At 42.8% G+C, this 27,728-nt stretch overlaps 1 protein-coding gene across 2 annotated transcripts; it reads left to right on the plus strand.

The window, feature by feature from the left end:
- The first annotated feature begins 1,897 nt into the window (after positions 1 to 1,897).
- On the plus strand, positions 1,898 to 27,676 carry ITM2B (integral membrane protein 2B). 2 transcript variants are annotated; one of them, XM_031615600.2, is made up of 6 exons: positions 1,898 to 2,130; positions 17,251 to 17,382; positions 19,860 to 20,063; positions 22,101 to 22,211; positions 25,603 to 25,753; positions 26,950 to 27,676. In XM_031615600.2, the coding sequence occupies exons 1-6, from the start codon at positions 2,032 to 2,034 to the stop codon at positions 27,036 to 27,038; spliced, it is 786 nt and encodes a 261-aa protein (XP_031471460.1). In that variant the 5' UTR covers positions 1,898 to 2,031; the 3' UTR covers positions 27,039 to 27,676. The 2 variants fall into 2 exon arrangements, with proteins under 2 accessions (XP_031471460.1, XP_031471459.1); XM_031615599.2 differs by having other exon boundaries at positions 1,900 to 2,130; positions 19,857 to 20,063.
- Positions 27,677 to 27,728: the final 52 nt, after the last annotated feature.

Genomic DNA, 27,728 nt, shown 5'->3' on the forward strand with positions numbered 1-27,728 from the left:
TGCAGATGGGAATGCAGAAGCGTGGCCTGAAGTGGCATGGCCTTTGTAAGAGAGGTTTCTGAAAGAGAAAGCAGCTCCCAGTCCCAATGGATGCCATTTTCCACTGAGGGTAAGCAAGAAATCAATTAAATGCCCCCTTAGTAGTGGCAGCTGAAACAATAGAAAACCTCTGCCTAACGACACAAACACACAGATGTTTACAGTAAAGGTCACCTGCCCCACAGGAGGTTCCTGAGATCCATGAATGATGGGGCAGGAGGCCGAGGAACTGAAGCCTTGTCTATGAGAGAGAAGGGGCGGAAATGAGAGAGAACCAGAAATCATCTGCATATAAACAGAGATGCACACACTTTCCTGAGAAAAACTGAAGCTGTGGTTCTGAGAGATGCGGTGGGCTGACATAATACTTTTATCTCTGATAAAAACTCTGATACTCAGACTTTTATCTCTAATGCTTTTATCTCTGCAGAAGCGGTGAGGCTGCCCTCCCCAGCACCCCCTCCCTTGCTGCTCTCAGCCTCACAGTCTCACCATTCACTCTAATGTTGGTCCATAAATATCTCTGAACTGACACAGCTCACCAACTCAACAGAAAAATAACCCAGAAAAACTCAGACAATTTTCTGCTGGATTGGAGAACTGAATTGGCTCATTGCATGGGTCACACGTGCAGCACAGGCACTGGTGGAAGGAGGGGAGTACAAAGGATGAGGTGAGGGGGAAGACGAAGGGCAAGAGGAGGAAGAGGAGGTAAGATTTCATTTCAGAGGAATGAAGCCATCCAATCAACTCAGCTGCCTGAATACACAGAGGAGCAAAGCGCAGCCTGGAAGTAAGCAGACAGGGTCTCCTCTTACTCTGTTCTCTGATAGAAAAAACCCCAAATATCCTAAATCCTTGCTTACCGGAAGGCCAGAAGTAGCAATGCCATAAGGGCACTGTTGTTCTCCACTTGTGGAAGGGCAACATTCGTACACGATTCAAGAAGCAGACAGAGACCTTGGAAGATAAGAGCGTGTGCCGCCTGGGGTATGAGATATCCTTTGACAAAGATAACGAAATGCCAAGCCTTAGCCCTCAACTGTTTTTTGCATGCCCATCCTCCTGTGAGGAATATCCAAAGGTGTCATGAAGAACAAAGCAAAGCAAAGCTCAGAACTGCCACGTCTGCATGCTAAATGCTGTGCTGAATACACGCCGTGCCTGTGAGAACTGCACGGAGATGGGAACAGAGGTGTCACCAAGTGCACTTCCCTGTATGGGAGAGGGACATCAAAGTCCTACTTATTAAAAAAATCAACATAAACCCATAGGAGCATACTGTAGTTTTGGATTGCCTTATCACAAGACTGCATTATTTTCGTGTAGAATGCTGAAGCATTTCTTATGAAAGCTACTACTGAGGCTGAGTGAACCTCTGGGCCATGTCAGATGTGGTTGCGAAGGGCCATTCTGTGTTTCATCACACATTCTGTGTTTCATCCTCTGTGCAGCACTGCCTTTTTTATGCTTCTGTGAAATATCTGCAAAAGATTCAGTCAACCTCTCCTGCATTTTAAGGCAGCTGGACTGAATTCCTGGAATACCTGAGGCAACATGCAGTGTGTAGTACAAGCTGTGCGATCAGCAGCTTTACCCTGGGAACACACGTACCACGACCGCGTTTGCTTGGTGGACTGTATACCTTTATCAGAGAAAATAAAGTTCCTTATATTATCCACGACCCTTTGAGTGAAAATACTTCAGGACGACGGGATGAACCAGGTTGAGGTACTTCTCCCATCAGCCATTTTTTCGGTCCTGGATGACCGGTGGGAGCCCGGGGCTGCGGTGGGCGAGGCCGCCCCTCCAGGAGCTTCGCCCGGCCCCCACACGGCGCTGTGCGGGCGGAGCTCCACCCGCGCCCCGCCTCTCCGCTCCGCCGCCGCCTGACGGAGGGCCGGGGCGGCAGTCGCGGGGTGTCGGGGCAGCAGGCAGCGCTCGGCGCCGCGCTCGTTTTCCTTCTGCCTGCCTCGCAGTGCCGCAGCCGCCATGGTGAAGGTGTCGTTCAACTCCGCGTTGGCGCAGAAGGAGGCGGCCAAGAAGGAGGAGGAGAACAGCCAGGTGCTGATCCTGCCGCCGGACGCCAAGGTGAGGGCGGCGGGCGCGGAGCGGCGGGGGCGGCCGGCAGCCCCGGGGCAGCGCCGTGCCCGGCTCCCCGCTCGGGGCGAGATGCCGCCGGCTCACTGCCGCACGCCGGAGCCGTCTCACTGGGTGTCTTTTGGTGGTTTGGTTTTGTGGTTTTTTTTTTTTTCTTTCTCTTTTTAAAACCCCCTCGCAGCCATAACCGCGGACGGGGCGGGAGGGAGAGCTGCACAGCGGTGCGCGGCTCCGCGCTCCCCCTGCGTTCACGCTTTTAAAATGGCTGACAGCAGAGCGAGCTTTAAAGCTCCGCTCCTCCGCGCTTTGGGATGGCAGCGATGCTGGGTTTTGTTTTCTTTTTGTTTTCTTTTCTTTCTTTCTTCTTTTTAATTCTTTTAGAGCCCAGCAGCGCTCAGACCGCCTCCGGGCTGGCTTTTAAAGGCCCTCTCGTGTCCTTTTGTGCCGTCCCGACCTGCGAGGGGCTGCGCTCTGTGCCGCATCGCGGGGAGGAGCGGCTCCAGCGCTGCCTGCTGCCCGCCGGGCGGTGGGCGCTCCGCCTCCGAGCACCGCCTCGTCCCCGCGGGCGGAGGGGTGAACCCCCACCGACGGTCGCCCCCGAAGCCCGTGGCCGGGCCGCGACAAAGAGCCGCGCTGCGCCCGCTGCTCCAGTTTTGGGAGTGCAGAACTGCGCGAAATATCCATGCTTGAGGGTTGAGCTTTTCGCTGTTCCCCTAACCGAAGCCGGTTTTTAATTAGAAGTAGCGTAATTTGCTCTGAGTTCTTTGGAAAGGGATTGAAAACTTGAGGCGCGGCAGCGTGCCTCGCTGTTTGCGTGGGGCTTCAGAACGCTTTTGTGCATCGCCACTCTGCCTGATAACCGTGTCCCTCAGTGCCGTGGCTCTCCTGGGGCCAAGCTCTTTGCCTGCAGAATTCCGTGTCATTTCAGAGCCAAAGGGGATCACAAGATGCCCTGTAGGAACATCTTGGTCAGCCTGGTCTGCTGGTTGGCAACCCTGCAAGTAGCAGGGGGCTTGAAACTAGATGATCATTGTGGTCCTTTTCAACCCAGGCTGTTCTATGATTCTGTGATCTTCATGGATGCAGCAAATGGTTAATTAAACTTTCATCCTGCATTTAGAGAAGTCAGACCAAAAAGTCAAGTCCTTAGAATGGTAAGCAGCGGTGTGTCACAACGAGAGACAGTGCGCTTCCTGAAATTCCCTGCAATTAAGAGGAATCCCTAATTAAGGCGATCTGTGCGCCTCATTGCGGTGAGCAGGAAAGCCCTCCTGGAGGAGGTAATGGGTTTTCCCAGCTTGAGCTGTGGAGCTCTGTCCAGACCCCAGATTTGGCAGTCGGTCTGATTCTGGGTGGCGTGTGAATGAGACAAAGATGGCAAGTTTCTAAAATTGAAGGTTTTTTTCCTATGAACTCAGAATTCAGATCTGCCCTGGATAATTTCGTTTCCAGATAGATAGCCTACCAACTTGGGTTGTTGTTCCAACTGCTGCACAGACAAAATACAGCTGGCTGATGGTACGCTGGGGAGCCAGTGCTCCTGACCCTGTCCAGATCCTGACTGAAGCATGCTATTTGACTGTGATTCCCTTAATGTGGAGCTGTAAATTGTTGCAGCTGAAGAAGGGCTACAGGATCTTGCCTTAATTCTGTTCGGTTCTCATTACTGCTTTCATTGCCCAGAAATGAGAACTGCAAGCACTTATTAACCAGGTCAAAAGGTGGTCTGATTTCCCAGTAGCTGCTTGTAAGTTCTTTGGAGCCTTGCACTGTTATCAGGGGATGAACACGCCTGTACAAGGCTTAAAAACAGTCCTAAAATAGCATGCTAGGAACGGATGCTCTCTGCAGATGAGAATTCCAAAAGCAAATGAATGCTCTTAAGGGACATCAAGCCTTTGACGTTCTCCTTGACATATTTCCATCTTTTCTTAGCAGAACTGCAGACCTTCACAATATGCAAAATTCTCTGAAATAAGCTTGCTTGTTTGTTTGTGTGTTTTGAAGGAAGAATAAAAGCAGAGTCGAGCACTGTTTTAGTAGAAAAGGCTGTGTGCAACCCTTGCAGGTTTAACAACACTGAAATGAATGTGAGATGCTCTCTTTGAACTTTGCCTTATTTAATATAAATAGACTAGAAACAATCTTTTCTCCCTTCTACAAGGCGCTTCAACTGCTTATGCAGTTCTTCCTCAGAAAGGGAAAAGTAAACCACATCTGACAAATGCATTATTCATATCACTTACTTCATTGCTGGAAGATGCTTAGCTTCAAGCGAGGTTGGAAGGCACTGTGGGAATGGATATAGAAGAGCCAATGCTGGTAGATTGAAAAAAGGTCACGTCTCTAAAAAGCCACATTTTAAAAATTAGTTTTCCTCTCTCTGGTTTCTGTAGGATGATAAATATGGCTGGGTCACAAGAGTGAACGTGAAAAATGCCCAAGTTAACAGAATCTTCATAAAATGTTATAAGGAAGATCCTAGGGAGACATTCTGCTCTGAAGTAAATGGAAAGAAAGAAAAAATCGAGGCAGATCAGCAGAATTGCTCAGAATTTTGCTGCTGAGAACTTGCAGAGATTTGAGGAAAATGTCTCAGTAAACCAGATGATACCCGTGAACAGGGCCAAATATTTTGAAGTGTCTGGAAGGTGAGGATTCATGGCGTTGTTTTTTGGGTTAGTCCTCCTTGTTTTGCTGCTTTTCCCAGTGCAGTGTCATGAAGTCTGCAACTCTGCCACTTCAGATTGCTGTGAAGTAGATAATCTTTCTAGGATATGTTAATGGGTGTTTGCAGCCAATATGTATTGACGGATGTGGAATAGAGATGATCTGACCTCTCCAAAACTTGCCCAGTAATTTCTGATGCAGGCACTGATAGGAAACGTGACCGGGGAAATCAGGAGAGGAAGGTGTGAGTAGAGTAGATGTTGTGTCCTGGGAACAACAGCTCCAAAGAAAGCTTTAGCAGAAGGCAGTGATCTTATGCATTGGAATATACTATTTAAAAGGAGTTTAAGAAATCAAAAGTGTTTCTTCTACGTAGGTCACTCATTGCTGTTGTGAAAGTGGCTCCGTATCTACTGGAGGCACTGGTTGCCACTCTCCTTGAGACGATGATAAGAATCACTGAAGTTGGAAAAGACTGAGGTCATCCAGTTCGACCTTCTATGCTGTAGTTCTTGGCCTCGATTTAGAATGCCATGCATGGCATTTTTGTGTTTTTCTTTACAACAGATCTTTGTCTATAAAACGTCTTTCAAGGTGAAATCTTAAGACGTTTTGCAGAGCCTGTTCACTCAGTCCTCCCAAAAGATCTTTGGGTCCTCAGGTGCTCCCTTCCACCAGGGAGGGGTGGGTGCCAACCTGGTGCTTTCTTGGGCTGCTCAGCTCTAAGCATCTTCACCAAGTAGAGCTTGATATGCAGAAGCCGTGGGTTCCCACATGTATATCATAGCTCTATCTGTACAGAGATTATAATGTGAAGACGTAAATGTTAAAGGATTTCAAAAGCAGCAGCTTTCTGCCTTTATTCCTTCTGAGAACCAATCTTTTATTTTTCGGTGTAGCTTAATGTTTACTAAAGCGTACTGAAATGGGCACTTTTAATGCAGAATGAGGGGCCCATCTGGGAAATGCTCGAGCCACTAATGAGCACCATTATTCCATGTAGAAAAGCTCACAGGTGCATAAGTGGCTTTAAACAATTCTAAAATAAGGGTGTTAGCTTTGTAGCTGGCTACACTGTGTTAATGTATAAAAATACATATAGAGTATTATGTACATATTATATATTAGTATACACACTCATAAATAGTAAACAAGTTTTCCCAGTCTGCAGCATGTCTGTAGGTGGTTGTTTGGTTGTGTGTGTGTGTTGGGCTTTTCTTTGTTGTTGGAGAAGCTTTCTTACACCCTTGGCAGTTTTTCTCCAAGCAAATTTTATGTAGGCTTATAAAGAAAGAGCAGTTCTTGTTTTCCTATATTTTCTCTAATGCAGCTAGGTCATAAAATGAACCATTTTCTGCGATCTGTCAGAGCGTTGTGGATTAAGACATGATTACTTAAAACAGAACAAGAAGTAAAAAAATTTCTAGCAAATTGAATTCTTTCCCTCCCCTTTTCCTGCCTGAATTTGGTGGGGTATTAAGGAGAAGCCAGCAAACCTCAGCAGTAAACTTTCCTGTGCCAGGCAATTCTGGCACTGATTTGGTTTTGCAGTCACCTGCAAGCTTAAATTTAAGGAAACTGAATTTACGTAAATCAGAGTTGTGGTTGGGGCTGTTTGTGAGGGGCTCTTCTTAAGAAAACACGTCTTTTGGCTGATGATATCCCCTGGGTCCTTTTGTTTCTCATCACTTCCCAATCTGAAAACCAAACTTGGTTTGGAAATAAAGCTGTTTCCCAGAAGAACACTATTTAATATTGGAAATGGGAAGTCTTCTGCCCGACCTTTGTGATAACTCCTCAGTCAGTTGTTCGTATCACTTAGCAATGTGGTACTGAGTCCATGCCTATGGTTACTAGTTCTAACATTCAACACAAGGATGAGAATGGAGATGATGAAAGTACTTTACATGGTTCTATATTGCTTTTGCTGTGTAGATCGTCAGATCTTTTCCATGGAGATGTCCTCATGGCTTAGACTCCTTCCTTTATAATGAGTGTGCATTCCAACATATGAATGTCCATCCCAACGTATGAGTGTCCATTCCAATGAAACCTTACTTTAAAAGTATAATGTGTGTGCATACTTTCCATGTTAAGTACTTTAATGACTTATCTACAGTCGCAATGTAATTTAACATTTGTTTTTTATAGACTCAAATAAATTGATTTTCTTTGTTTGCCTAGTGGTTTCGGGTTTTTTTCCTACAAGTAATTTATTGAATTTTGACCTATGCTAATGGCCATTTGGGTGGCAAGGCTTTTGTAAGAATGGTGAGCATACTTAGATCCAATAATGTGTTCAGTTAACTTTTCTGCATTGAATATTTGTCGGCATTATACATTTTTCTGTTCAGTAGCCAATAGCTACAGAGTCGGAATAACTTATACAGAAGAAAATAATTCTCTCTGACTCTCAGGGAATCTCTTTGAAAGCAAGTCTTACATTTTTAAAGTTTTAATCATTTAAAATATCCTTTATTCTGTGCTTCCAGTAACATTATGACTTTTTTTCAATAACATTATGACTTATTTCAAGCGTAAGAATTACCACTGGGATAAGTAGTGGTGTGTTATGTTTACTGTTGCATAGATTCCTTTGTTTTTTTTGGTCTTTCCTCCCACTTATGCAGTGATTGACAAAGGTTAGCATTATCTGCTTTTAGTCTCCCAGTCTATATGAATAATACAACATTCATTTTCTTACTATTTATGTACTGCTTTTTATCCTCAGTGGAAATTACTTTGAATCTACGGATGAAAAGCATGCTAATTTATAAAACTCAGATATCTGTCCTAATTTTACAGATGTGGTAAACCAAAGGAATGAGAGAATTAATAAGATTGAGCTCTCAAATAAAATCAGCAGTGGTTTTGCAGCAGACATCACGTGGCCTAGGCTTTGGCCACAGCAGATACGGAGAGATTTCAGCTCCATGTTGCATCCACAAGCAAACCTCCTGTGTGCCGTAGCAGCCCTAAACACTAACGCTTGGAAAAACAGGCAAAGTAGTACTTGCTTAACAGTTGCTATAGAAGTCTTGGAAAAAATAAAAATAAAAAAGGTGATGCCTTCCAAATAGCATCTTTGAGTGTGTATACAAATATATTTTTTATGAATTATATATACAATGTCTGTAATATTTATATATACATAAAAATAAAGCTCACATAATATATATATATATATATACATAAAAATAAAGTATTTGAGGAGTAGAGTTCCCTGCATATAAATTCTCAGGTAATTTGCGATTCCTTTCCCCCAGAGATTCAAAATCTTGCTTTTGATGGAGGCTTCCTGCTGTTCTGAGGGCGGAATGAGATGGAATGGCTGTGGAAAGAACAGATGTTGGGGGATCATAACTGGGGTGGTAGTGATGTGCGGGGTGGATCTCTCCCTGTGAGGCCTGTGCACAGATTTAATCACATGGCTGCTGAATCATAAAGGCGTACATATTTGATGTAGAAGATACAGCCTACAGCGTGGCTGTGCGTGTGGAAGTGCAGCCCCTTTGTGAAAGGAGATGGAGTGTGACTTCCTGAGGCTGCCACAAAGAGCAGCGGGTTTTTGTGTGGAAAGTTTCTGGTTGCAGCGAGTCCCTTCTGTCAGCTGTGGCGTTTTGATTCCTGCTGGTGTGTCTCTGTAAGGTGTGAACCAGTGACTGCTGGAATTTATCTCTCTGCTTCCACCTTTGAACAGTTTAATTGAAGCGAGCTCCGTTAGATTGTTAGAATAGTTTCTTCTAGAAAGAGCATAATTAAATTTAGGGCTTTCAAGGTAAGCTCTTCTGTGTTGATACTGTGAAGTGCCGTAAGGAAGTGTTTTCTGCCTAGGGAGGTGGTGGAGTTGTCATCCTTGGAGGTGTTGTAGAGCAGTGTAGATGTGGCACTGAGGGACGGGATGGGTGGGCATGGTAGGGGGGTGGGCTGATGGTTGGGCTTAATGGTCAGTGAGGCACTGACAGTACTGGAGGCTGAGAGCTTTTTCATCCAAATGTTAAAAATACATTGTCAAATCCCCACTGGGGCTGTTGTGATGGCCCGGGTCTGGTTTGCTTGCCGTGGCTGCTATGCAAGGCCTTTGTGGAGCTGGCTGAGGAGATGAGAGCTGGGCTGGTCAGTGAGGTGCAGAGCAGTGGTCGTGCACTAAACTGGGAGGGCTTCCAGCAGGTCATAAACAAAACATCCTTCACTGTGAGAACTGGGCACTGAGCTGGTTCCCCACAGAAGCTATGGAGTGTCAGGCTTTGCAGGCTGTCAGAACCTGATGGGCTGAGAATCCTGAGCAACCTGGTCAGAGTTTGGTGTCTGCCCGCTTCGGCCTGAAGACCTGGTGTGGTCTCTTCTGACCTGAGTGATTCTGTTGTGGTGAATTCTAATTCAGAGAGAAACTGAGATGTAACGTTCGTAACTTGCTCAAGATGACATGCCATCTGTGGCTGAACTGGGAATAGAGTTATTAAATTCTGAAGCTCAGTGGTGCATATGTGCATGCTAATGAGATCTCTTGGGTGAAAGAGCCATCACCATTTGGGAAAATAGTCTTGAGAGAAATCTAGGTTAAATCCACGTAGCGTTCTGTCATACTGATGCCTGAGATTCAGGCAGTCAGAAGAAAATGTGGAGAAATATTCAGCGATAAGAAGTGAGCAGGATAAGGAAGAGACAGGAACTGGAACATCCAAGGTCAAAAAGATAATTTAGTATTGATCTATTTTAAATGGAATAGGAGCCTTCTGAGTTGCTGTTTTTGAGCACTGATGTTAATTCAGGATAGGGGAAAGGAATACTGCATTTTGAAGTTTTATTTTAGCGTATTTTTAATAAATGTGGTAGAACGTGGGTCAGTTTTAAGTCAGAGAATGTGGGTGGGGAAACGAGTTAATTTTGGCAATGTGTGAAAACAAACCATTTTTTCAAAATTGGACAGTTTATAGAAATGCAATGTTTGGTATGCTGTGTCCTTAAAAGGGGTAGTGATTTCTGAAAGCAAAAGGTATTCTGTAGAGTGTGCCACATAACCTCTTAGGTTTGGGGTTTCAGCAGAATAAACAGCCCTTGGGCGCTTCTTGCCAGATGTCTGCAGAAGCTTTCTTCTGCATGTTTGGGCTGCCGTGCAAACTTAAACCAAAACACTTCTCTTTTCTTAAAACGTATGTGAAGAGTGGATACGGAATGCTGAGCAAATTTTCATCGTTTTATGAGAACTTATTTACTCATTCATGAGTTTACCTATATGTAAAAGACTGGCTTCTTACACCTCTTCAGTAGCCGAGATGGTAAAAAAAATTTGTATTCACTATAATGGCAGTTGCAGATCTCTGGCTGTCACTGGCAAAAGAATTCAGTGTTTTCAATTCATTGTGCAGGCCACGTCCAGATGGCTCTGGGGGATGCCCAAGGAGGAGACCCCACAGCCTCTGGGCAGCCTGTGCCAGTGCTCTGTCACTGCACAGCACAGAAGGGTTCTTGGTGTTCAGAGGGAAGACAAGGTGGTATTGGTATCGGCTGTGCTAATTGCTGAATAGAAAGTGAAAGGAGGGACAGTCCTTGGCCCTGAGGACGGGACAAGAGGGACGGAGGTACAGCTTAGAGTGGCGGGGTGTCAACACAGCCCAGCACATCTTCTCAAGCAGGTAAGGATGCTGACACTGAGTGTAGAACAGTGATGAAAGGAGGGAAGGGAAAGTAGGTCTGTTAGTGCTCTGTGTTTGTGGTCTCTACCACACACTACCTTTGGAGGGTGTAAAATACAGTGGCGTGGGTCTGGGGCATGAAAGAAATTATAGGAAGACTTGAAATTGCTGGTTTTGGTGTTGAGAGGGGGGAAATGGAGGATGTTGGAAGGGGAAAGAGACAAAAGGAACAGTTTGGAGAAATAGATGTAAAATATGCATATACGATTGCTGTAGACTGCTTGGGATGAGAATATAGCCAAAAGTAGTGCAGGAGAATCACTTGGAGAAAGTTCTTGCCTTGGCTACTCAAGCAGTTTTTCCTCACCACTTTCTAGTCCATGTAGGACCAAAGCTAACAGTAAAAATAACCACGCTTAACAGTGCTACAGCTGAGTTTAATTAAAGAAGCAGACTAGTGAGAAATTTCTTCCTCTGAATGTCTTTTCCCATCCTCTTTAATTGCTGGCTGCTATTAAGTTCTGTAATCTGTGGGGTTGAAGGCAGTGTTTAGGTAAATCAGAATTACTCACATCAGTTCAGAGATGCAGGTATACTCTTCTAAGGTGCATTTTTTTGATTGTCTCTATCACGTAGCTCTGGGTGAACAGCTGATTCATGCCCTTTGCATTCACTTCACAGTTGTAATTCTCTCCCTGACTTCCTGCAGACATCGAACTCTGTCTGCTCCATCATCTTTCTCTCTAATTTTATTTCCTGCTTCCCTGTTCTCTCTTTTGTTTTTGTTCTCCCTTCACCTGTGTCTTTGCAGGTACATGCAGTGTATTTCCCGTCCGCTGGAACTGATCTCAGCACTCCTTCCCTCTCTTAGATGGTCTTGAGCTGGCTGCTTGTATTAATAGAATCATAGAACGAACCACAAGGTTGGAAAGGACCTACAAGATCATCTAGTCCAACTGTCCTCTCATCACCATTGCTACCACAAGCTATTAAACCATATCTGTAATGTTTTATGCCACCATGGATGTGACATTTGAACCGTGGAATGATTCATCTGAGATGCCTCATTTTATGGGAAAACACCCCTGTTACTTGGTGAAAGGTGGTGTTTGGCTCATATAAAAAGAACCTTGGACTTTTGAGCTTGGAATATATCTTCTTGACACTGCTGCATTTGTTAATGCACAACGTTGGTAGAATGTTTTTGTTTTTTCTTATAGAAGATACTGGAAATACGGGAAGAGGTTAATATTGCTAAGCAGCCTAATAGATAATAATTCTACTTGATTAGTCTGCTTGGCTATTCAAGCTCTATGATGGTGGCAAGTGATACCAGAATTAAGATGTGTGTTTCAAGCAGTTCCTTAGTCAGAGAGCCTTTGGCCAGAGGGTCAAGTCCCTGTCCACCTTGCCAGAGGAGCAGGCAGTGAGTCAAAAGAATACATCGCTCCTTGTGACAAGCAGGAGCTCTCTATAGCATCTATTGTATATAGTGTCTGTTTTCCCAGCTAGCAAGTTAAAAGATCATTGTACTTAAAATTCCAATTTAATTTTATTAGGAAGCGTAAAGTAGCTCCTTGAGAGTATTGACAGCCTTCCAGTTCTGCAGCATCTGCCAGCTGAGTGAGGAGCCTTGCAAAAGCCTTCCTTAATTTCCCATCTGCAGCAAGCAATAAATAGAATACCAGGCTTGGAGCAGTCTTCAGGCAGGAATACCACGGAAGGAATGCAGAGTTCTTTCTAAATTAAGGTCATTTTATATTGACTGTCTTTTGGGAGGCTTTTCTACAGATGTCAGATCTGCAAGTCAGAGCAGGCACACTTGATCAACAAAATCCACTCTCTGTAGCCGCTGGGTTGGTATTTTATTGCAAGGTTTTTTAGCTTCTCTCACCGACACTCTTGTAGGGAGTTATCATTAGTTTCCCTTCTCCTCGTTTCACTATTAAAACCATACTTGCTCAATATTTGCTGAGTCTGTCCCTCTGTGTTCTGTCCATCTGTGTAAGCAAGCTGGCACTGAGAAAACAGCTCAGAACAGCTTCCAGACAGTTCTACCCACACAAATATATGTGTGTGTGTATCCATATATGTATGTGTATGTATTTATATAAAATATGTATTAGAGGTTATTCTCAGATGTATAATTATGGACTGCGTATTAAGCAACAGACACTTCTAGTAATATTTATAATACACAGTAATACTCAGCATCTGCTTCCTCTGTGTCAGAGACTGGTGATTTTGAAAGGTTTTTCCCCCAGAGCTGTTTTATTTCTCTTTTTGTCACTGTTTCTGAGTATCAGCCATTACCTTGTGCATAAGCGTGCAATGATCACTCTGCATTCTAGACTCCCTCCAGCATATCCAAGTGCATCCATCATATCTGGTTTAGGAGGGTTCTTAGTTAATGGGTTCATATGAAAATTTTTAATCGTATAATTGATGTCCTTAATTTATGCAAAGGAGCAATGCCCAATAATCTTCTCAGCCATTTTATTTTGGCCTAGTCATATGCCTTGTCAGTTTCTAGACTGCTTTACTTTCATAATTTTAAAGCAATTATAGTCAGTTATGTATGGAAAGCCACGAGGGGAAAATCTAAATAATTACCAAGTCTAATTATGCACATTTGCAGCTCAGTATTGGAGTTTCTAAGCAAGTTCTATGATGCTACCCTAGACATTAATTTGGTCCCTCTGAAATTCAGTATTTTATTTAAAGGAGGATAAAAAAAAAGCAGAATGAAAATCGAACTGAAAAAAGCAAGACGATATGTGGCCAGTAGCCTTGAATAATTGCTAATATTTGCAGACATGGGGGTTATTTGTTGTTTTTTTTTTTCCTTTCAATCCACTTTAGGGCTGTTGATGCTAACTGTAAATTCGTGAAGCTCTCTCTTGAATTGAGAGGCTCTTCTCTAAGTAGTTTGTGGTCATTTGCCTGCTCCACAGTGTTTTACAGATCCAGTAAGAAGACGGCTGCAGCTGTGCGTTGGCTGCTGCGCTCACTTGATGGAGGAGTCCTTGCTGAAAGCTGCAGCATCAGATAACTGCCTTGTGGGAAGAAGACAGAGCTAAGGGACTCCTGCCAACATCTTGACATCTCAAGAAAATGAGAAGTATTCAGTTCTCTCTCGTATCTACAAGAAAATTGTTTCTGCGGAGCTTGAAGCTATTCAGACTGGGGAGTTCTGAGCTGCTTCATTTTAACACTGTAGTGTTTGGTGTTCCAGAGGCAGGGAGATGCTTCTCTTTCATATCTTGTCCTTTGGAAATAGGCTAATTAAATGTTTTCCAGTGAGACCAATCAGTTCATCAAGGGAAACAAGCTGTTTTGGGGCTTGTATCCAGTTCTTCCTTCAGAGAAGATTAGTTCTGTGGCATCATCCTCAGGTTGAGGATCCAGTGTGAATCTGGAAGTTCACAGGGCATCGATGATGCAGGAGAATGAGAAGAAGAGGGCCAGAACGTCAGTAATTAAGTATTGCTGTTCACCAAAGTGTAGAGGTGTATCATTAGAGGTCAGTCTTTGCCTTGTACTCGTGATACTTTCTTTTGATGCAGTGAAAAGCTGACCTAGAGAAAAATCAGCCAGCAAGGCTGCACTCCTGCATTGTGCTGTGGCTTCAGAAGCTGGCAGTGCTGGGCACAGAGCAGCCCTACCTGCAGGCAAGAGGCACTACATCAGTGCTGTCCCCGCTGGTGCAGATCCAATTCTGGGCTGTGTTCTTTCTTTCCCAAAATGAGCTGCCTGGAAGGTGGGTGGGCATCTGTCATGCGTTCATTTCCCCCAGTGTAAGTGGTCAGTTATGTGGTGAGGGATGAGTTATTCTCTTGGGGCACATCAGCCAAAACTAGGGTGCCACAGCAGCAACACAAAAGTTTAGCCACAGGATGGCTACTAATACAAGTATGATTTAGCCTCGGTAGTCTATTCATGAAGTTCTAATATCAAGTGGTTTTAAACTGCTTGGTGGTGTACTTAGTTCTCAAATTCAGAAGGTGGAAGTTCTGTGTACTTCTTCACCATCAGATATCTTTGCTCTTGCCTAATGCTTGTGGTTTTACTGTTCTGAGGTGCAGTCCTTCCTCTGTCCTGAGCAAGAGGTTGAACTGTGCTATGACTCTGTACTTGTGGTGTGTTGGTTCTGGTTGGCTGAGGACAAAGCAATACAGTAGGCAACTACAGATGCAAATGATGTTAATGCCCTACCATTAGAGATGCATCAACTAATAACAGTGAGAGAATTTAGCTGCCGGTAGAGAATTATGAGTTCTATTAAAACTATTGGTTGCATCTGTCATCTTGTATATAAAAGAAAAATTTTTTAGAGTGGAATTGTGATAAACCTATCCTTCACGTTCCTCTTAGTCTGGTAAAAGTGTAAAAGTTACTTTCCTTTTTCTGATCATTTTTAGGGCCCAAGCAAACTTAGTTTGACTTTAATCCACATTTCCAAGTAGGTGTTTGTGCAGTAATCTCCCTTCTGCACCATTTCCCAGATGTGTATTTTGTAAATCTTTCAGAGTTTACAAAACTATAGAAGAACAGAAGAGGCAATTATTCCACAAATGGGCAATTCTGCTTGGAGGGAGAAAAAAAATGAAGTAAAACCTCAGGGAAGGAATAAAGATACTCTTTATATTCTTCACTAGGGAATATTGTGGCATTGTATCCCAGAGCCAGTTTGCTATGTATTTTTTTCACATTAAATTAAAAGTGTAAATGACAGCTATTTTAAAATGTTTCAATCGGGTGTCCTCCTTGCATCGAAATATCCAGGGAAATAGTTACCTAATAATCCAGGGCAACATAAAAATCCTTATTTTACCTGGTTTAGATTCATGATTGAGTTGATATATAGAGGAATCCATGGTGAATCTTAACCTGACCTGAAAGTTAATTAGCTTACCAAGGATATTACATTCTATTCTCAGTCTTTGCAAGCAGCCAGGAAAACCATGCAGCTAGTAATCCTATGATGCTTTGTACTGAATTCCTGAACTAATTGAAACATGAAGACTTCACAAAGTTGTTAGTTGTCTTTTTGCTCTGTTTACTCTTTCAGACTGTGGCAGCCGTTCTCTAGCCACTCTCCCTTCGCCTTGTAATGAATCACAGAGATGTTGGTTGGAAGACCTCTGGAGGTCTTCTGGTCCAGCCCTTAGAAACAGGGTGGCTGTCAAAGCAAGGTCAGCCACGTCTCTGCCTTGTTGAGTCATGAAAACCTCCAAAGACGGAGATGGTGATTTCACAATCTGATTTACTGTGGGACTTGACAAGGTAACATGAAGTGTAATCTGTGGAATATCTTCAGAGTCTGACTCTAAATATTTCTGAATCAGGTTTTGGCAACTGTTGCCTGGCAAAGGAGCTGCGTTGCCACTTCTGTATGAAAGATAATTGTAGTGTACTGTAAAAGTGGGTTTCACATCATCTAATTTTAGCTATATGTGACTTAGGAGCCTCGCTCGTTAACAAGGAATCTCCCCCTGTAATCAGTGACAAGAAATAAGTACCTCCAGAAAACTGCTTGTCCCACTGGAGATGGTTGGGGTGAGTCATGCTGGGGAGTGCTGGCTTCTCCCCAGCTTTTATAGGGTGTGCCTCTTCTTTGGTGTCACTCTTGCCTGGTGGCTGTGGCCAGATGAGAGGAGCTCCTTCCTAAGTGGAACATGGCAGCCTGGGGGCTGCACCAGCAGCTTGCCTTGGGAAATTGTCTTAATTAGAAAATTCTGCAACAAACCACAGCCAGAACATTCACTGTCTATCATAGCCATCGACACCTTTTTCAAGTGCTTCCCTCAAGTTCTTTCTCTCCTTGTTTGGATTTTTTTAATTTTGTTTTTGACTTCACCCTGGTCATCACGCTATGATCATGCTATCCTGTATTTCCTTGGTCTGCAGAGGGGTAGTGAATTTCTTTGTATTTACTGGAATTCTAATATTTTCTCAGTATCATCGAGGCTGAGAAGAGGGCGACTCAAAAAATTGTATGCAAGTATCAGTGTGGTGGGTTTCTTTTATTTATTTTTGTTTTGTTTTTGATGAGAGTTATGCAAGCACTTGGGGGAGGAAAAGCGCTGTGATGTGGCTGATAGAGGAAAGATTTTGCAAGCAGCAGTTTATTGCTTAGGATGCCTTTGGGAACTGCATGGTTATGCAAACTGCTGCCCCAGAGGGGAAACATCCTGTCATTCCTTCAGTGTAACACGCACAGCAGATAGCAGTGCATGGCCAGCACTGTCTTCAGCACAAAGCTTCCCTAAGTAGAACTTTTAAACCATCATTCTTCTTGTTTTTCCAGCCAAGAGGTGGTATAGTCTCTTCCTGATGGAACAACATAAGAAAGGATGTGTTTTGCTCTTCTTACTGCGTTTGATCTTTTGTTGCTTCTTGAGGTTCACTTAAATTGCATGTACCAAGCTAAAAAAAAAAATCTGATCCATCTGAACCATCTTCCTCACTGTGCTGTTTTAACATTGAGATTGTTTGTCAACAGACCTTCTGTCTGCAGTCCCTAAAATGGCTCACTGTGCATTACGAAGTACTTCAGGAGATGTTTTTTTCCTTATCTCTGCTGATTTAGTCCAAAAAGTGACGGTTAGTACAAGTTATCTTAGACCTCAACTGAAATAGGTCTGCTTACAACAAAACAAAAAGAACGTTTTCAAACATTTCTGATAAAGTGCTTCTGTCCTTCCTGATGGATGCAATGTTTGGGCTCGCTGGGCCCAAGCTATCTGTTGTGCTGGGTGTCTTGGGTACACTGTGTTGAAGGTCTCTCTCTGATGCATTGCAGGAGCCAGAGGATGTGGTGGTGCCTGCAGGGCAGAGGAGGGCCTGGTGCTGGTGTATGTGCTTCGGGCTGGCCTTCATGCTGGCAGGAGTGATCCTGGGTGGTGCCTATCTGTACAAATACTTCGCATTCCAGGTAAGTCAAGTACATCTTGTTATGGGAGGATTTGTGTTTTCCTCCCTTATGCTTTGTGTTTAGAAGAGGAGCGCCTGACTAAACCAAATGACCTTTCTGGTCCTCTTTTTATCTTTCTAAAATTTCAGGTTTTCTAGAGGACTGTTCTGTCAGCAGAGGAAGGTAGGAGCAAGGTTGGCAAATGAAAAGGAGCAGCACTTCTCAAAATGTTCCTTGCAGAGAAAGGATTATATCTAAATATAGGACTTGAATATAAGAATCCCAGTGGTGTCCCAGATTTTCACCCAGTATTTGTCCTGTGCAGCCATTGCTGAATACTGAAGGTGGCTTAACTTCTTGAAAGCCCCCTTGTTTGACCCCACATTCCCTAGACAAATGCAGAACTGCTGCTGCACAGGAAAGGCATTGCTTGCTGGAGCTGTGTGGTGACTCTCCTCCTTCCTGGCCTCTATAGGGATATGGAAATGGACCCTGCTGGGGACCTGGGAGAAGCACAGTCAGCGTGATTAAACACGCTCTGTCAGATCCAATCCACACCAACAAGGTTAGACCTCTGACAAAATGTATTTTCACAATTGGCACCATTGCAGAAGGAGCCCTGTGAAGGCTGTGCTGCCAGGGAAGTGCAGCAGTTACCTGGAATGTAGGATATGCGAGTGAAATATTGCCTTTTTCTGGGGAGTTGTCCCTTGGATGCTCTGGCCTTGCTGGGCTGCCACCCGAGCAGGCTGAGCACACTTCCCCCCCTCCTGCAGAAGCTGTGCTGGGTTGCAAGATTCACAAGGTCAGAAAGGGTGAGAGCATCAGCAAAATTTGAATCCTTCCAGCCCTCTGCTTAATGCATGCAGTTTCAAGGTAGAAGTTCTCTACTCTTCTTCTCTCCTCCTCCCCACCCCCCCTTTTTGCTAGTTGCTGATGTAGAAAGCTGAGTGATTAAACATGAGAAACTCCAGTTGAAATTGTGTTTTATAGGCTCTCAGGCTGCAAAGTTAACCTGTTATACAGGGGAGCAGCGGTGTTGCAAACAACACTCAAGCAGCATAGGGTACCTGGGTGAATTAGCAGGCTGAGAGCAGCTGAAGGCCCACTGCGTTGCTGAATCCTGTTTCATCAGTGCTTAGCACCTGCTCCACCTCTCATGTGCCTGCTAGCTGAAATTGAAAGTACCATTTAACACAAACCTGTGGTGCTTGTTCATGAGTGAGATCTATGTTAAAGGAAAGATTGAGGAATTGAGCTCACTTTGCACTGAAGATGTGCTGACTTATGCATATGCATACAATCATAGAATGGCCTGGGTTGAAAAGGACCACAATGATCATCTTGTTTCAACCCCCCTGCTATGTGCAGGGTCACCAACCAGCAGACCAGGCTGCCCAGAGCCACATCCAGCCTGGCCTTGAATGCCTCCAGGGATGGGGCATCCGCAACCTCCTTGGGCAACCTGTTCCAGTGTGTCACCAGCCTCTGTGTGAAAAACTTCCTCCTGATATCTAACCTAAACCTCCCCCGTCTCTGTTTAAAACCATTCCCCCTTGTCCTATCACTATGCCCCCTCGTAAACAGCCATTCCCCCTCCTGTATATATGCTCACTTCAAGTATTGGAAGCAGCATACGCTGAATTTGGTGTATGACTTCCTCTGACTCAGGAGCTTATCTCACGCTCTGCTTGTATGCTGTGAAGGAAGGGTGTGAACTGCTTCTTTCCGCTTCTTTTGGTTACCTTTTCTTTAAAAACTATGCAGTAGAAAATAATATATTTTAGAAACTGACTTTGGAAACTCCTCAAACGTGGTAAAACTAAACAGCTTTATAGCTATATAGAAGGTTGTGGATGCCCCATCCCTGGAGGCATTCAAGGCCAGGCTGGATGTGGCTCTGGGCAGCCCGGTCTGGTGGTTGGTGACCCTGCACATAGCAGGAAGGTTGAAAATGGATGATCATTGTGGTCCTTTTCAACCCAGGCATTTAGCTTGGAAGGAATCTCTGGAAGTCACCTGGTTCAACCCCTTTCTGAAAGCAGGGCCATATGCAGAGTGAGGTTTGCTTTCTGAAGCTAACTTGGATGACCGGTTTCAGTGTCTTATGTTGTAGCATTTGTCTGCAGTTAAATCATAATTTAATAATAATAACTTGCATGAATACAAGCATACAAGAATTTCATATTCTTTCTAAAAATAATGCCACAGATAATGGGAACAAAGCAGAAGATGACACTTTAAGAAGATGCTTTTGGGATCCTGTTTTCCTTGAACTTGAGAGAAAGGCTCCCGCTGGGTGCAGCAGAACAGAGACTTTACCCACAGTCCTGTTGTGGATAGCAGCTGTCTCCTACTTTGGTCTGTGCGTGTGAATCAAATCAAAGGAAAAACATTTCATCTAGTCTGACAAGTTTTTCTTCTCCATAGTGCTTTGAGAATATTAGCCTTAAACTTCTAACGAGGTTATTGATGTTTTTGTTGACTATTTTTAGCAGGGCGGCGTATATTTCTGTGGAATAAAATACATTGAAGATGGCTTAAGTTTACCCGAGTCTGGGGCAGAGGCTCAGAGCGCTCGCTACCACACGATTGAGCAAAACATCCAGATCCTGGAGGAGGAAGATGTTGAGTTTATCAGTGTGCCAGTCCCTGAGTTTGCTGATAGCGATCCTGCTGATATCGTCCACGACTTCCATCGGGTAAGGAATGTTTCTGAGAAAGCAGAAAGCATTTAAAACTTCAAAAATGTTCCCCTTCAGTCATCCTGATAAATGTACTCCCAAGTTATTTTGGTGGGGGGGAAAGCAGAGGGTGGTGGAGGCAGTAGAAACATTTTGAGCAGTAGCAGCAAGCTGGAAGCAGTTATTAACCAAGCATATGAAATATGGCGTTATGCAGTCATCATGAGGTAGCATGTAAACCACCATTGCTGTTTTTAGAAAGGGGAAGGTCTTTGAGCTATTTCCTTTACCTCGGAGTGAGAAAATAAGAGTGTAATTCTCACCATGTTAACTCCATCACAGTAGAATGTAAGCAAGTGCTGTGGTGGTGAGGGAAGTGTGGATAGGGCTTTCCTACCTTTTGCTTTGGCTTGGAGGGGCTGATTGCATGTGAAGTCAGTAGAGTTATGTTCCAGTGCTCATAGATGTGCTCTGCTAGTACAGCTTAAGAACTGTAAAGCTGTGGGACAGAGAGAAGGGAGCAACCAGGTCACTGTGGAAGAGAGCTCATTTTCCAGATACAAGGAGCCTAGCAGCTCCATTTTCCTTGGGCGCTGCAGGCCACCCTGTTTCTTGAAGGCACTGAACCAGGGTAGCAAAGTGCTTTGAGCTGTTTCTCCCTTTATTTTTGTAAGAGACAACTTTAAGGGGAGTCTTGACAGTAAATTCTCAGTATGAGAGCTGACAGGCCTGCAGCTCTCAATAGTAATGACAGAGCTGTAAAACAATTAGAAGCCCTTTTCTGTACCAGCTTGATGGAATAGTGATAGCTATGAAATGTTCGTTTGCTGGCTTTCAGGAAGCAAAGTTCCTGCAAACGTTTGAAGACTTCACTGAACTGATATTTTTCAAGAAGGGCTGAAAAAGAATAGGGAAATGTCCTATTTTTTACGTGCACTTCAAAGTTTTAAGTTTTTCCATGCAAGAAGAGTGCTATCTATCAAATATTCATAACCAGATTTGGAGAAAAACTTAGCTTACTTAAGCTATGTCATTTAAAAATATTCCTGAATATATTTAGTGAGCTTCTGTTAAGAGTTAGAGCAAAGTCTTGAAGCAGGAAAGACCAAAAAACAACAACAAAAAAAGCAGCATGTGAGAAGTGAATGTGAACAGGAACAATCTAATATTAGAAACTTACTTTTTAACTTAAGGTTTTAGAGTTAACTATGCATGCATCCTTAGTGCTTTGCTCTAAAGGTCAGTGCAAGGAGCATTTGCCATGGGCACAGCACATAGTCCAGTGTAATGAGATTATGTGCACTGAGGATTGCTGTCCTGGTGCTATTTTGACTGCTGGGCTCGTGGTGCACTCAGTGTTTTACATACGTCTGCAGCCTTGGAGCTTTCAGCAGATTGAGATAATGTCTTCTTTAGCAAAAACAGATGCAGTGGAGCAGCGCAGTGAACAGAGCCCTGGGATTCTTCAGGATAATTCCTGGGAATTTTTTTATCTTTTTTTTTTTTTTTTTCCTTCTTAATCAAACAATGACAAATATAACAGCTCAGGTACTATAAAGATGATAATTCAGGTATGAATAATCATTAATGCTTCAACTCAGCAGTGTTTTGAACAAAGGGATTTTTAGTTATTGCGTTATCTAGAACACTGTTGTTTTTTTTTTCCTCCTATATTTTGTTTTTTTCCTCCTGAACAAAATAAAAATGAGTGAGCAAGGCTCTGTTATTTCAAAAAGCAGGCAGAAGGGGCAACTGAATGCTGTAGTTCATCTGCTAATGGTTTAGATAGACTTTTGTAGTTCCATTATTGTCGTGCATTTGAACTGCTTATTGCCTGCTGCCTTGCACAGATCCCTGTAATAGGTCCAGATGCTCATCAAGAATGCCTTCTGTCTCTGCACTGACCTATCCTTAGACTGGGCTTTGTTGGACAGACTTGAGATAGAACAAAACAATAATTTGAAGAAAAATGAGGCAGTAGCAGCTTAACATCATTGTTATGTGATTTTTCTAATGCTGTGCTGATTTTGATTCAAACAAATATTTCTTCACCAGAGACTGACTGCCTATCTTGACCTGAGCCTGGATAAGTGCTACGTAATCCCTCTGAACACTTCAGTTGTTATGCCACCAAAAAATTTCTTGGAGTTGCTCATCAACATCAAGGTATGGTTAAATCTGAAATGATTTGTTCTTCAGAGGGGAAAAGGAGAATTTTCTTTGCCTGACATTCTGAAACATTCACCCTTTGTGAAAGTTAACTTGCAAAGAGAGAAAAAAGGCTATAACCTTTGAGGTTAATTAACTGCTATCACAGAGGAATTACTAATTCTGAGGAAGACAGAGAAATCTGGTTTTGTTCTGTGATGCTGTAGATTTAGTTGGTAGAATTGGGCAGATGTGGTGTACCCTTTGAGAGGAGTCTTCAGTTGTTGTTTTTTTAATAAAACTCTTTATGACTAGATTTTCCATAAAGCTCGTGTGTCCTGGATTGAGACTGGTTAGCTGAGACACTTAGAGTAGATGTGCTGAGAAGCCAGTTAATGTGGGCACTGTTCAAAGCAGAGCTCTGCAGGGTCAGCCCCTACTTTCACATGGCTGGAGTGTGATGTACCTTAGATGAGTTGTGTTGGAGCCACTGTGTGTGCTTAATGGCATGATGTGCTGCACTGCCTCCATCTGATGGAACAGCACTGAAATTGAGTTGCTGAGGCTTCCAGCAGCCTTACAGTGAATCTTTGTATTTCCAGGGAGATCATTTTAGGAATAATCAAGATTTCATACTTCTTTGAGTTGGAAGGGGCCTTTAAAGGCCACCTGGTCCAAATACCCTGCAATGAACAGGGGCACCTACAGCTCGATCAGATGCTCAGCCCCATCCAGCCTGACTTGGGGGTTCTGCAGGGATGGGGCATCCACCAACACTCTGGGCAACCTATTTGTGTGATATGACTAGCAAAGCCTGTTGAAAGAGAAAGCTTTTTAGTATAGCCAGATCCCTGAGTCTGAGGAAGTCTCAGTGTCTTAGGAAGAAGAAAGAAGCACCAGACCTTCAGAACAAGATTTCTGCATCCTTAAAAACGATGATCCCAGTGGGCTGAGACACCACAGTCTCCAAATAACTGAACAAGAGATTTCAGTGAAATGCCATGGGAACTCCTAATCACTTCCCAGCAGGGTTTGACAATTGAACAGTGCTGGCTGGCTTGGTGCCCCCACAGGGAAACACTGTAAGAGTAACTGGGTGGAACGTAACAGCCTGTGAAATTGAGGAGGCCAAAGTAGATAATCTCACAGGGTCTTCTGTTCTTACTAATCTAGTATGAATTAGGAGCATGAAGTGGTGTCTGTAAAACTCAGTGACCTCATTGTTATTTTGTTTTTTTTATATATACTTTGTGTATCCTGTTTAGTTTCCCTTTTGTTAGGTTGTTAATTTGGCTTTTTTTAGTCCACACAAATTCCACTGTTAAAATCTGTTGTATTCCTAGTTTGGGTTGGTTCTAAATCAAATGTGCTTCATTTACAAGTAAGAGGATAACCAGGAATCGTGTATTTAATTGAAAATCTGTGCAGAAGCAAACTGTTCTGATCATTGTCCCCAAAGTGAATGCCCTAATTTTATGAGACATCTGTTTAATTCTCATTGTATTAACAGAAAGCTGTGGGCACTTGATGTCTCAGAAAATCAGGCTAAATGTTTTGCAGCTAAAATGTGGGAAACTGTCTTGCAGATGCATAAAGTGAGCAAAATTCTCTTTGCTGTCCTGCAGTCACGCTGGTTGCACATAGAAAAAAATGTATAATTAAAATAGTTGTCTCATTAAAATGAATTCTGAATACGTGCAGAGGGCATTTTAGGAAGATAGAGGTGCTCTGGGCTGTTGTGCTTTAAAAAAGCCATAATTGTAGCCTGAAAAATAACATTTCTATATATTGATATGGTTTGCTTTAATATGCAAATAGTGATAGGCCTCCTTTCCTTCGGGAGCAAAACTGAAACCCAAGTATGCTTGTTTGTTGACTATAGTTGAGCCAAGTGGCCAGTTCTAACCATATGTGACGCAGAAGGCATCTCTGGAATGATTACATTTGTGGCTGTGCTGGATCTCAGCGTTAGGGAATTGCTCCTAGAGTGGCTGAGCAAAGGAAATGCAGTCCAGCCGGTGAGCTCCACCTCCTATAAAACCCAAGGAAGGGCTGAGTAGATCTGGGGATATCCTGTGGTTTAGGTGGCGCAAACATAAGAGAACCCTCAGTATGGCTGCCCACCCTGCTGGTGGTCTGAGCTGCTGTGCTGTTCCTCTGAAGCTCTCCCAAAACTCTAGGGACCAGGGATTAAGGTGCACCAATTCACAGCGATTTATTTACCAAGCTTTTCACTAAATAATAATGAGTCAGATAATTTGGGAGTGTGAGGTCTTCCAAGCTCTTACTTAAAGGAGAAAATTTGTTGTAGCTTCTTTCCTTACAGTACATAATTTCATAATTTCAAGTGAATTTTTTACATGCCTTTTCTTTTTTTTTTTGTTTTCTGGAGAACAACATTTAAGTAGCTCCTTTTCAATGTTTATTGCTTGAGCTGGAAAGACAGTCATTTTCTGTAATGGAAATTCCAAGTTGTTTATTGACAATGGAAAGTGCAGTGATCTTTTGCTGCAGAAGATGGGTTTGTTTTTGTAATAACCAGTCATTCTATTTTTAGAAAGCAAGCAGTGCTTCTGTAATGTCACAAATAAGAAGCTTAAGGATGTCTTAAATTAAGTAACATTTCAGTAAAAGTTGATGATTATTTACCAGTAGCAGTATTAAGAAATCAGTTGATACAGAGGTATGTGCATCTTCAGCCATATGTAATGAAGCCTGACTTGTCTGTCTCTTCACTGTGGCAAAACGACACTGAAGGGGCTGAAAAAGTCTTGGAAGCCTTTGGATGTTGTGTTGGCTCTTCCTTTTTCAGTTTACTGCCATATATCATACGGCATATGTCACAGACTTCCTAATACTTCTGTTAACAGCTAGGGGAGCTCTCACAGTAACTGGCAAGGCCAGACAAGCTCTTCGTGCATTTAGCCTCCAAGTTGCAATCCTCATTGTGAAATTGTTCAAGCCTCACAGGGAGTGTGCTGCACCTGGCATGTTTCATAAGCAAGAATATGCTGAGGTAGAACGTGCTTCTGCAGCTCTTGTTTGGGGAAAGCTCCCTCTGACATCTGTTGATTCAGTGAAAACTTTGTATGAGAGCTGTGGGAATTGTTCCATGGTTCTCCTGGAAGAAAATGTCTCTGTGCTGGAGGTTGCTCTTACCGTAATGGGAGAGTGTGGATGTATGTATCAATGGAAGTTTTGAAGTTGAGCATTATGTACTTGCATAGTGCAGTCGTGCTTGCACATCTATAATAAAATTCTATATATTATATATATTATATTAAAAAAAAAAAACAACAAAGAAAATAATGCACTGCCGTGTTAAAGAATCACAGTGCAAAGCGTTCCTTGTGTACTTTGTCAAAAGCCATCCCTTCATTGTCTGAGCTGTTACACTTTTATTCTATAGGCTGGAACATATTTGCCTCAGTCCTACTTGATTCACGAACAGATGATTGTTACTGATCGCATTGAAAATGTGGATCAGTTGGGATTCTTTATTTACCGCCTCTGCCGTGGCAAGGAAACCTACAAACTGCAGCGCAAGGAAGCCATGAAAGGTAAATGTTCCTCTGTGTCACCCTTTGTGTTGGCAGTGCAGTGCTGCTCGAGTTCAGTAAGTGGGCTTGATTGTATTGAAAGGAACGACTTTGTTAAAACAAGAGTTGCTTATTGCAGCTGTGGGCTTGAAGTGTGGCTGAGATTTTCCATGTAGGTATGGAAATAAGTTGTTTTATTGTGCAGAAGTGCTCAAAGCCCTGTTAAGTGTGTGTGTGTGTGTGTGGGCACGGGTGTGTCTTCTGTGGTTCAAGTTTTATTGATGCTTTACTTTAATCTTGTTTCTTCACCCTCTCCCAGAGGCAAAAAACTTTTTAGAAGGAGAGAACCCATAGTGTTGTAGTGCAGGTGCAGAAGGGCACGTTCCCATCATTTACAGATTAGTCCACATCAACTATTTATATCACTGAAATGTGAGTAAGAGTTGTCTCCAAAGGAGAATTGTAGTTCTTGGTACTCATTCATGGAAAACTTCTGAGGAAAACAAAAAAGATTTGGAAGAGCTTTGACACACTGTTAAGTATTGCCTTAATTTATCACTTGGTTTTTACTCAGACTTTTTTTTTAAATATGGTATGTGATGTGTAAGTGGCCATTGAAGCAATTAAATTGCTTTAGTCATATCATTAGACCCTAGGAAAAGAAATACATATATAAAGAACATCAGCAATGTAGAACAATGTTTAAAAATGAAAAGGTCTTAGCAGCAAAAATTCAGCATGTTGATCCTGTGGTAATAAATGATGGCATAGGTTGGCAGTGATCACTGGGTCTCTTTCCAGTTCTTGGAGGAGACTGTTAGCCCTTTTCTGCCTCTAGCAGCTCACTGCCTTGCTGTCCCCCATCCCCACAAGAGCTTACACAGACTTGGTGAGGGAGACTGGGAACTGATCTGGGTTACAGGTAACCACCAGAGGGGTTTTGGTAGCTTCCTTTTAGCTAAAAGTCAGTGTTGTAGTTTGGTTCACAAACCTCTCCAGGGATCATTGGCTGCGTATTGAGTTCTTTATTATTTTTATTTTGTTTTCTCTGAGGATGAATTGGTGTGTCCGTGTATTTATTCTTTCTTAGGGGGATGTTGAGGAGAGAGTTCTGATTTGTAGTGACATGTAATGAGAGTGGATGTAAAGCTGTTACGGTTCTAATATACATCACTCCATTCTGTTTACCCTCCTTTGTTCTTTACTAATGCAAACAGGCATTCAGAAGCGTGAAGCTGTCAATTGCCGAAAGATTCGACACTTTGAGAACAGATTTGCTATGGAAACACTCATCTGTGAACAGTAAGGAGAAAGGTTACTGTTACAGGAGACTTAAACAACAGTATGACCCCACCCTTTGTATTGTGTGCAGTGATTATTTTTGTTTTTTTAAATCTTCTTTTATGTAAGTAGTGGACAGGGCTTTACTGCTGAACACCTTCCATACTTTTCATCTCATGATACATGTAAAATCAATACATTTTAGTTTTTTCCTTATTTCCAGGTGTGGTGTACTTCTTATATTTGAATAGCAATTGTATAAAAACTTAGTTGCTAGTGCATTTCATGTGATGAATCTCAAATACTCGGAAGAAGAGGAAGTCTTTGAATTATCCACCAGTTTTTAAGTAAAATTGAAAAGAATTGTTAATGTACAAATGGACTGCAAGAGCTACTTCTAACTGTAATATTACCTGCTATATAGTTTGTTACAGCATATAGACAAATCTGTATTTGACTCCCTAACTAAGTGCAATTTGTTTCGTTTTTAAAATATTGTCATATTTACCTTTTTAGATTTGATTTCTGACTTGATGTTTTAAAATGGCGAGTGTTTGCTGTAACAATCTTTTAGAAAATTAAGAAGTAACTTATGTTACTAACTTGTATATAATCCATGTACGTGCAATGGAAAATAAATCTTATAAACCTGTTTGTCTAAAAGCCTTGTATTTTCTTTTGCTATTACTGCTTTTTAAAGGAGGAGACTGAGGTT

The sequence above is a fragment of the Phasianus colchicus genome, chromosome 1 (genome assembly GCF_987193195.1).
Source record: "Phasianus colchicus chromosome 1, bPhaCol1.hap1.1, whole genome shotgun sequence".
Lineage (NCBI taxonomy): Eukaryota > Metazoa > Chordata > Aves > Galliformes > Phasianidae > Phasianus > Phasianus colchicus.